This window comes from Neomonachus schauinslandi, chromosome 14, assembly GCF_002201575.2.
Source record: "Neomonachus schauinslandi chromosome 14, ASM220157v2, whole genome shotgun sequence".
NCBI lineage: Eukaryota > Metazoa > Chordata > Mammalia > Carnivora > Phocidae > Neomonachus > Neomonachus schauinslandi.
In genome coordinates this window covers 75,293,133-75,303,467 of record NC_058416.1, presented here as the reverse complement: position 1 = coordinate 75,303,467, position 10,335 = coordinate 75,293,133, and the positions used below count along the sequence as shown (strand labels likewise).

At 51.5% G+C, this 10,335-nt stretch overlaps 1 protein-coding gene across 1 annotated transcript in view; it reads right to left on the bottom strand.

Moving 5' to 3' along the window:
- Window positions 1-271: 271 nt before the first annotated feature.
- MYO1H (myosin IH) overlaps window positions 272-10,335 on the bottom strand; it is a 46,438-nt gene continuing 36,374 nt past the window's right edge. The window contains exons 21-31 of the mRNA XM_021703469.2: window positions 9,248-9,316; window positions 7,661-7,745; window positions 7,066-7,225; window positions 6,153-6,236; window positions 5,266-5,359; window positions 5,019-5,074; window positions 4,127-4,262; window positions 3,706-3,776; window positions 3,468-3,565; window positions 2,525-2,624; window positions 272-283 (exon numbers count right to left, since the gene is read on the bottom strand). Coding sequence (XP_021559144.1) covers window positions 272-283; window positions 2,525-2,624; window positions 3,468-3,565; window positions 3,706-3,776; window positions 4,127-4,262; window positions 5,019-5,074; window positions 5,266-5,359; window positions 6,153-6,236; window positions 7,066-7,225; window positions 7,661-7,745; window positions 9,248-9,316 — 965 coding nt within the window. The remainder of the gene's footprint in view (window positions 284-2,524; window positions 2,625-3,467; window positions 3,566-3,705; window positions 3,777-4,126; window positions 4,263-5,018; window positions 5,075-5,265; window positions 5,360-6,152; window positions 6,237-7,065; window positions 7,226-7,660; window positions 7,746-9,247; window positions 9,317-10,335) is intronic.

The following is a 10,335-nucleotide window of genomic DNA, read 5'->3' as shown; positions in this document are numbered from 1 at the left end:
TAGTTTTAAACACCAACCCTGACGTTTGGGTTGAACTTTTTTAGAAAGTTAAAGTGAATGTCAGTTGTGATGTTTTCTGTAGGAATGGAAAAGCCATCATATGAATTGTTTTTTAAATCTTTCTGTGGAGAGTAAGTTTGTGGAACAATCGGAGTCGTTCGGGCTTCTACACCGTATGAGCTAATGTTTCTGGCAGTCTCTACACTTGTCGTTTTGAGTCTTTGCTTTCCTGGGATCTGAACAGGGTCCCGAAACATCCCGTGGTGAACGGTTAGCTGCACAGCTGGGGGCGGACAGCAAGTGGTGGCCGGTCCAAGCTCTGCTAGCAAACGTATTGCACAAGGAACCGATTTTTATGCTAGCATGAAGGGCAAACAAAGGTCCATATTTATACTTAAGAACCATCTAAGTAAAACACTGGCCTAAGATTTGGTAAAGAGTTAAGTTTTATTACACTGTAAGCGCTTACAGTTGAAGTAGAACAGCTTTTTTCAAAGAAGTCCTTTGTGGTGACTGGGGGCCTGTGCCCGAGACAATCCTGGAGTAGCCTCTTCTGTTGCCCCCTCCCCCCCCTTCCGGTAGGTAGCACATGAGCAGCGTGGCCGAGGTGCAGGAAGCCCGCGCTCCGCGTAGGTGGGCTCGCCTGCCCTACCCAGCGGGCCTGTGGCACACCTGTGTCCCTAAGCTTGCTTTTCGTGCTATGAAAAAAATGCTATAAACGTTAGAAGTAGTGACTGTTGTACAAGCATTTGTGTAAAATAAAAGTTACGTAATGCCTCTGTTTAAATGTTTTCTGGGTCTCTTCAGAAACACCCAGCACGATCCAGCCAGCGCGAGGGGGGTGGTTCACAGAGAGAGCAAGGCCTCTATCCTCCAGTCATTGTGCTTTTATCACCTTGAAGTCTCTGGGGACGGCGGGGGTCATTGTTCTAGTAAACACTGTAAGGAAGTCTTAGGTGGAAAGCAGAGTGAATCAGCTGGGGTTGCTGCTGCTTTAATACAAGGGAAGGCGGGGGGCCGGGACAAGAAAGAAACACACCCAAGGCCTTAACATTTCTGCTACAGCTCCCCATCTGGAACCCAAAGCACCTAAGTTCCATTTAGTTAAAGCAAAATTCAAAATTTGCAGCTTTATCAAATTGTTCCTCAGGGGCAGCTTGACAAAGGTAGAGGATCTGTTGCCCACCCTATAATGACATGTTCAAGTACCCATTGAGGGAAGGACCAGGTAGGGACATTGAAACCCATCCCCACAGGTGACTTGAGTTTGGGCCCCTGAAGAGGACCTTTTCCTTTAGTGCCCCAGTGCTGCTGAGAACCGGGAGAGGGGCAGATGCCACTCAGTTTCTTCAGAGGTGCTCCTTGGCCTAGAGCTGCTGGGACTTCTTGCCTTGAAGGTGTAGCTCCTTGGACAGCCTCCCGCTTCCTCGGTGCTTTCCTCAGCCGGAACAGAGGTGGCCATGGGCGAGGTCAAGAGGACTTCGTGCAGACCGACACCTTGGGAGTTAGAGACCCTTCATGACCCAGCAGCGGTGCGGACAAGCTTCTAGAAGCCAGCCCCACCTGCCGCCGAGACAAAGGGCATTTACAAAAGGACTCATTGAGGCTGCTTAGCATTTTCAGCTCTAGCCAGTCAGGCAGACAAGCCGTGTGACTCCCAAGACAAAATCATTCTTAAAGGTTATACCCCCCTAAGACAGCATATAAACTGAAAAGACACCTGATAGGTTACATCTGAAATGATACTTCAAGATTTTATCTTCTCCCTGAAGGAGTTCAGGGGCAATTGTGTTATGAAAGCCTTTGGGATCCTATTTACACCCACAAAAACAGTTTCACAGTTAAGGGGATGCAAATGGAAGTATGTATGAGACACCCCATTATTGGCAGACTGCTCATTCGTTTGTATCAGATAAAACTGGGTGCACCTACAAAATACATCTGAGAGATTCAGCCCCTTCAGGTTTTAATCTGTCATTTCCTAGCAAAATGGGATCAAACTAAGCCCGGTGTACTACATGGCCAGTGAGAGCTGTGGGATGCCCGGCCCAGCACAGTGGGACTGGCAGGGAGGACAAAGCACCGAGCACCCAGCCTGGACTGCACCAGACAGCGGTCAGCTCTGCTCTTTGGACCTGACACGGCTCCCATTGCAAAGCCCAGGCCACACGCCCGCCAGTCACAGCACAGCGTCCAGGGCCGAGACTCCGGACCAGGTATGTTCGGAAGCTCGCTGGGAGAGCCTTAGGCCTTGGCCCTCCAGTGCAAAATTGGCTTCGGGCCGAGGAGATATTTAACGTCACCGTCCTGTTCACTAACCACTAGAAATGGGAGGTAAATTTGCTTTCTTCAAAACCCTCTCATTCCCGTGTGTGAATGTGTGTCTTTGGCATCAATACCTTCCTGTTGTTTTGACGTAGAATCGGGAATAGAGGGAGACGTGAAAAGTCTAGAGGAGGGTTGAAAATGGTCACATTTTCATCTATATTCTCAGGAAAACTCCCCTCCCGCCACAGCCACTCACCACTGTTAACTGGCCGTTTTTATCTTTATAGATTAGTTCTTCCGGTCCTGTGTTGAAAACTATTGTGCCTTTTTTTCCAGGACTGATACAAAACTGTAAACTGAAAACACACCAAGTAATCAATTACTGACGTTCTATTTTTCACCTTCTGTCTACAAAAGAAATTCACTTACGAGACTTTACTAGCTTCGAGATCAAATTCCCGTTTGTATTATTACAGAGTTTTAGTGCACATTTGAGTCCTCAAAAGATAACCATTGCCACAACTGGGAAACTTACCCCACGTTTCTGTGGCTGTTCTCAAATCAACTTAGCATATTCAGTTTTTCAGGGGGCCAGTCTGCCATCTGAAGAACCACCTACGTATGGTCCTGCTGAAACGCTCACGGGGTGGCCAGGTCTCCCCCTCAGGGGAGTGCTCCCCACTCTCTCTCCCTCTTGCACATAGGAATTTGCCTACAGTGGCTTGAGACCCACTAGGAGCAGCGGGAGCAGGGAGGGAGGCAGGCTGCTTGTATGGGGGTCCGGGAGCCTCCGGGATTCAGCCCCAGGAACCCCCACACCATCCCTGACCAGCAGCTGACACGGGGCCCACTGCTCAGCCACCTTGTGCCCGTGAAACTGAAAACATGGCCCCTCCTTCAGAGATGAGAGACTCGAGTAAGAGCACCCTCTGTGCCAATTCTTTTTCCTCTACATCCTAAAGAAATGTTACCGCTGTCCTCTCATCAGCGTGGTAAGCAGCCTGCCAAGCTGCGGCCCATGGTGCTCAGACAATAGGCCTCAACCAGCGAAAGGTGTGGCTGTCACCTGCCCTGGCCCAGAGGGCCACCTTTCCCTGGCTGACAGCTTCCTCCCAGGGACGGCAGGCCCTCCTGGGAGAACTGGGCCGCAAGCCCCCGGCTGCCTTGGTGAATGGGCGATCGCCGAAGAAAGCCCCTACCTTCCCTGAGCGACATTCACCACGTTCCCCCTCTTGAGCAGCATGACGAGCTTCGTGACTGCTTCGAAGACGTGCTCACACTGTAAGACGGTATCCCCCTGACGAGGAGAGGACGTGGCAGTTTCAGAGGCCAGGGCCTCAAAGAAAATTACTCTTCTGGACGGAGGCTTCCCAGCGGGCAGCTCAGTAGCATGGCAGGGTCTCCCTCCTCCGGCAGGCACAGGTGGCCATCACTTACCTTTTGTTTGTGGTCCTCCGGCGAGACGTGAATGACCAAGATGCCATCACTGAGGCTGCTAGTAGAGACACCTTAGGACAGACCCCAGAGTTAGGGACCAGGAACTGGACAACTTGACATTCATGCAGAAAAAAGAGGCGGAGGAAGGGCACACCCCAGCAGTCAGCATGCTAGGAGGCTGTGAAGGGCTGCGCTCGGAATAAAACACAGGTCATCGGAGAAGGTGACTGTTGTCCAACCTGGGAGAAGGGGCGGCCGCTTTCATTTATGCCAGAAAAAAGAGGCCTAGGCCAGGCCCAGGCAGCCCCAGGCTTTCTGGGCACCCTACACTCTGTCTTCTAGTAGAGGGCGCCTTCCTCACGGGTGTTCCCCGGGAGCTACGTCCGCCCCGTGAATGGTCTGAAGACAGCCTGCTTCTTACCTTTGAGTGTTGAGTATTCTATTTTCTGCTTGATTTTGGCAAGCTCCACCACGTAAGCCGCTTTCTGAGTCAGGAGGAGTTGGCGCTGCCGGGCCTTGAAGCCTTTCCTGTCATATTTAATGACCGGGATACCATACTGCAAGGAGAGCAAGGTGACCCCGTGGGGGGACAGGGTGGAGTACGGAGTTCCTTGTTACCCCAGACTGCTAAGACCAGTTACTTCAAGCACTCAAACAGAGAGAGGCTCAGATAAACTGGTATTACCATACAGCGCTTCCCACCATCGACTGCTTCGGCCTCCGGCCTCTCAAGACCCCCACCATCCCCACTCACAGAAGGACAGAGGCAGCAAGAGCTTAAGGAACCTGCCCAGATGGCGCTCAGCTAAGTTACGAAGCCCGTGTTGGCACCCTGCCACACCACTTCTAATAGGGGGTGTTCAGCTGCATTTCGCTCAATTTCATAGAAAACCAAACCCATGGGGTGCCTGGGTGGCTGAGTCGGTGAAGCATCTGCCTTCGGCTCAGGTCATGATCCCGGGGTCCTGGGATCGAGTCCTGCATCGGGCTCCCTGCTTGGCGGGGAGTCTGCTTCTTCCTCTCCCTCTCCCCCTCCCCCCTGCTCGTGTTCTCTCAAATAAATAAAATCTTTTTAAAAAGAAAGAAAACCGAACCCAGTTTCTAGGGTGACAGATAAGGACCGTAAGAACAGCAATAGGTACCTAGTGGTCACGTGGGCCCCAGTCTTCGTTAATACCCAGAGCATGACAGTCAAGAGCCCGGCCCACCCACATGCACCCCTGCATTTCAACAGTCCTTCCAGACACTCTTCATACAGAAAGCAGACCTTGTTAAGGGAATCCTGTTTTACCCAAGGACCCACGTTTCCTTACCTGGATTTTCTCATTGCTAATGAGTTGAAGCACTTTGGGATTAATGTCTCCTTCATCTGGGGAGGGAACCAGAGCACAGCAATCGTCACTAAATACCATGTTGGTGCCAAAAGCCACTGGTATCTGCTGGGTTTACGCCCCTCTGTGACCCAAGATCTCAGCTACGGTCAGGACATGCTACGGAGTCAGGCACCTTCTTTCAACTCTTAAAATAGAAGCGGGTGCACAGATGGAAAAATGTACTTGCCGATCCGACTGTTGGCAAAGGGCTGGCTTAAGACTTCTGCATAACCTTCTTTCTTTCCCCTGAAGAGCTCACTTGTAACCACCTTTTGCTGCATCTGGTAATACAGAATTGGAAGTACAAAGTGGTAGCCACGAGGATCCTTGGCACAGAGGCCCCTTAGGTCCACAGGACAGCTTACTTTCCTTGATAAGCTGTAGTGGCCTCATCCTCCTTTGGCACAGAAATCATAACAGGTTCCAGGCTTTGGCCAAAATGCCCTAAAAATTATACCAGCAGAGACCGGAGCTGACACTTAAGGCTGGTCTACTGCATGCTCCTCCCAGAAGTGGAATTTTCAGAATTTCAGAGAGCAGTTCCTTTCTTCGAGGTCAGAGATCTGAAAACTACAACCCGAGGGCCAAATCCAGCCTGCTGCCCACTTTTTTGGGTAAGTTTTTGGGCTTTGTTGTTCGTTTTTGGCAGCACGGCTCTGCCCTCCGTTTATATGTTGTCCCTGGCAGCTTGTCATGCTCTGCTGGCAGAGTGGAGTGATTCTAACAGCGATCATGTGGCCCGCAGACCCCAAGATACTACTCTAGTGCTTTACAGAGAAAGTCTGCCGACCTGCAGATAAGTATAAACCAAACCCCGCAGCAGAGAAGGCGTCCTGCATTCTGGGCAGCGTAGGGGACCATCTGGGTCCTGTTCCCATGGCAACAATACGAGCAGCATTATTTGTAACAGCTGCCCTGGAGCCAGGGCTCTGTGCCAAGTGGCCTAGGCGTGTTTAGTCCTCAATACACGTTCGAGGCACGGAACAGTGCGACCCTCGCCTCCCAGGTAAGACCAGCCCCGGCCCCTCCCCCACCTGGCCACCTGCCCGTGTGCCCCCCCCGCCCCATCCCTACCAGCGCTTTCCTCTCGGCTGTGATCCCGCAACAGTACTTCCGGACCAGGTTCCTTGTGCACATTTTCCTGAGCAGGTCCGACGCCTGTGTGGAGAACACACTTCTGTCCCACCCGCCTTGTGCACACCCAGTTCTTGGCTGTGGCCACCAAGACAGAGGCTTTGAAAGCACAGTTGAATCCAGTCTCATGTAAAATACAGCATTAGGGGCGCCCGGGGGGCTCAGTCGGTTGAGCGTCTGCCTTCGGCTCAGGTCGTGATCCCAGGGGCCCGGGATCGACCCCACATCGGGCTCCCTGCTCGGCGGGGAGCCTGCTTCTCCCTCTCCCTCTCGCTCCCCCTGCTTGTGCACGCTCTCCGCCTCTCTGTCAAACAAGTAAATAAAAATTTTTATATAAAAAAATTAAAGTACTGCATTAGTATTTTAAACTCCAAGAAGGCAGCTCGTCCGCCAATCTTGCACTACTTTTTCACCGTTGCTAAACCACTGGTTCTTAAACTTGAATGTGTTTGAATCATCCGAGGACCTGGCAAAAAGGAAAAGGACTCTTAAAGATCCTCCGTAGACCCAGGCTGGGACCCAGGATCTTACAGTGGCCCCCACTGTGCTCTAGACACAAGGCCCTCGGAACCGTCTTTTGAGAAACACTTTTCCAGGTGACAGTCATAAAAAGCCATCGGGAAGGCTACATCAGGATAGGAACTACTGACAAGTGCTCTGTGCAAACAGACCTCTGTTGGCTTTAGAGTATGAATTTAGAGGAGTGACATTTCTTGTGTAACAGCCTTGCAAAGAAGTGCTTTACTAAGGGCAACCCTTTCCAGCCAAGGGAAGCTGCACAAAGACACACAAAAAAGCTGAGCCCCGCCAACGCCCGAGTCACTTGCAACAGGAGTCGCCGTTCGGTCCTCACATTTTCCAAGATGCCAGGAGGCCTCAGCCAGCTCTTGTCCAAGACATTCTTTGGGACATGATACCGAAGATTCAAGATGTAATTCTTCCGCATGAACACGATGAACTCCTCATTGTCGGGGCAGAGGGGTTGGTTGCGGTTGATGAATCCCTTTATGAACCTGAAAAGGCAAGCGTTTTGTTAGCTTTCTGGCCCATTTCTGCACTGGGACTCTCTCCACCCGTTTGATTTCAAAGGAGGCCAAAACGGTAGAGATTGCTTTGGTCCCCACGCAGGGCGACAGTCACGTAGCCCATGGGTCAAGTCTGCCCCAAAGATAGGTTCTATTTCACCCACACCATTTTTTTTGTTTGTTTTGAGCAGTTTGAATTAGTTGCTAACAGCAACTGGCATCAGAAGGCAGCCGACTTTGAGACTTCTGAACTAAGAGAAACTAACGAGCATAGTGAATTGTGATCACCGTCAGATTAGGGAGCTTGGAGGAAAGCCATGGAGCGGACTCCCTAAGGCCTGACATCCTGGACGGAAGCTTAGCTTTCTGCACAAAGCCGAAGAACTCAACCAAGGCCGCGATCACCTTCTGCAGAGAACTCACTTCCTCACGGTCCGCACAGCCCACTTTCTCCTTCTGGCCGCCTTCCGAGCCAGGGCCCCACGCCAGTGCGCTTCCAGTCTGATGGCTGAAAGAGTTCACTGCTAGCATTAGAAGATGGCACCATCACATTTACATACAAAAGGCTTTCTTAGAACCGCTCACCCCCTCCCCCAGACATCCAGACGCCCACCTCCGCACTCTCAGCCAACACCCCCCTCCCCGGGGTTGCTAAGTGTCTGAGTGTAGCAAGTTCCTATCTGGGGGTGCTCAGGCCACCGAACCAGGGCAACCGAGGAATCCCGGCGATGCTGTGGGAGGCTTCAAGAAGAGCCCTGAAATTGTGTGAGGGGGTCAGAGTTTCCCCAGGTCGTCTCGAGGGGCACACGTTAGTCGTGGGGCTGCATTTGGCTGGTCTCATCCGTGTATGCTTTAGTTGTCTACACTTAAAAATTGACACACATCAATTGGGACACACAGATTTCTGGCTTGTTTCCCAATTTTTAATGCTTTTCATATTTCGTTCAGTATTCCAGTTTTTAAAAAAAAATGTTTTCTGGGGCACCTGGCGGGCTCAGTCGGTTAAGCGTCCGACTCTTGGCTTCAGCTCAGGTTGTGATCTCATGGGTTGTAGGATCGAGCCCTGCATCAGGCTCTGTGCTCAGCGCGGAGTCTGCTTGAGATTCTCTCTCTCCCTGTCTCAAATAAATGGATGAATAAAATCTTTTTAAAAAAAAATGGTTTTATTCCTTATCATAGCAGCACTGTTTCTGTTCCAAAAACAAATAGCTGCAAAAACCCACATGTCCATCAACAGAACGGCTGGATTGTGGTATACTCATACAGCACGGTGGTTGGCAAACTATGGCCCTCAGGCCGGCCATCTGTTTTTGTCAATAAAGTTTTATTGCAACAGGACTCTGCCCATTTATTTATGTATTGCCTAAAGTTCCTTCCCGCTACAACGTCAGCGTTGAGAAGCCGTGAGGGGCCAGATGACCCACAAGTCTCAAGGATCATCTGGCCTTGAAGAAAAAGTTTGCTAATGTCTGAACTCGTGCGATCCTGGGCAGCTACGAAACTAAACGACCAAATCTGCACATGGCCAACTGGTTGAATTTCGGGAACAAAAATGTCCCTAAAAATACAAATGGTATAATTTTACGAAGTTCAAAACATGCCAGCCACTAAATATATCGTTCAGTGATGCATCCATAGATGGTAAAATTATCAAGAAAAGGGAAGGATAAAGGCAAAATTCAGAAGAGTGACGTGGGTGCGGGGTGGAGAAGGGACTGGAGTGCCACAGGGGACAGGTTCCCGGGTACTTGCAGGGTTAGTACCCCTTTAAAAAAATTATTCTTTAAACGTGCACATGCTGTGGATGAAATAAGCCACATCTGTGGGACCCAATACGGGCCACTGGGTTACAATCTCGGGTCCACAGAATAAAGACGAGCCACACCCGGGTTCCAAGGACAGGCAGGGGGAGAAAAGCCACAAAGGAGACTGTGCCTCTAGGTGCCACACGGGTGAGAGAGACAGAACTCTGGCTCTTTGCAAACGGGCAGGATTCTGTGTCATTCTTACCTGCTTGTCTTTTTTTCACATACACTCTCCTTTCTAGGCAGGCTTTGTATGTGGCTTGGATCCTCGCAACTGAAAATAAAAGTGTTGGTGAAATGGCTTTCAGTTGGGCAACTGTGTAGTTGTGCTCTTCAGAGGGGAGATCAGAGGAGGCCTCGGGGTGCAGCCGGGCAGGGGTGGGAGGGGCGGGGGTACAGGAAGCCTGGCTACCAGAAGCTCCTGGCTCCCTCCCTCAAGGTAAAGAACACACTCAGTGGTAAGAGCCGCCCACCCGGTCTACTGAGGGCGTGCTGGCGCTGGGTTCCAGGCTAGGCACTGTTTCATCTGCACACCCACCCCTCGAGGCAGGTGTCAAGTACATGCTACAAACGGGCATGCAGGCTCAGGCGATGGAGACACCTACCTGCAGGGCACCGCAGTGCGACTACTGAAGAGGAGTGTGAACCCAGGGATGCGGGACCACAGGGACACTCACCCTGGAGCTTCTCCCACTACCTCCCTCCACCTGGGGACCGAGTCCCCACCACAAGCCAAGCCCATCCAGGGCCCCCCTGCAGACCAGCGGCATGCCATCCCCCTGGAGGCTGATTAGAAATGCTGACTGAGCGTGCCCCTGCCCCACCCGCAGCCAGCACCCACCCAGTCCCAGGTCCCGGGATCAGTGCGTGCTGCTGTCAGGGCCAAAAACAACAACAACAACAAAAAACGAGATCAGCAAGCACAGTGGTTACAAGCCCAGGTCCGGAAGCCAGAAAGACCCACGTTCAAACCCCAGCTCTGCCGCTTACTAGCTGTGCAGCCTTCAGCAAGTTACCGACATCTTGGACCTCACTTTCCCGGAATGTAAAGCGGAGATACTATGACCATGTAGGTTTGTTCTAAGAACACACCGAGGGGGCGCCTGGGTGGCTCAGGCGTTAATCGGCTGCCTTCGGCTCAGGTCATGATCCCGGGGTCCTGGGATCGAGCCCCGCATCGGGCTCCCTGCTCGGCAGGAAGCCTGCTTCTCCCTCTCCCACTCCCCCTGCTTGTGTTCCCTCTCTCACTGTGTCTCTCTCTGTCAAATAAATAAATAAAATCTTTAAAAAAAA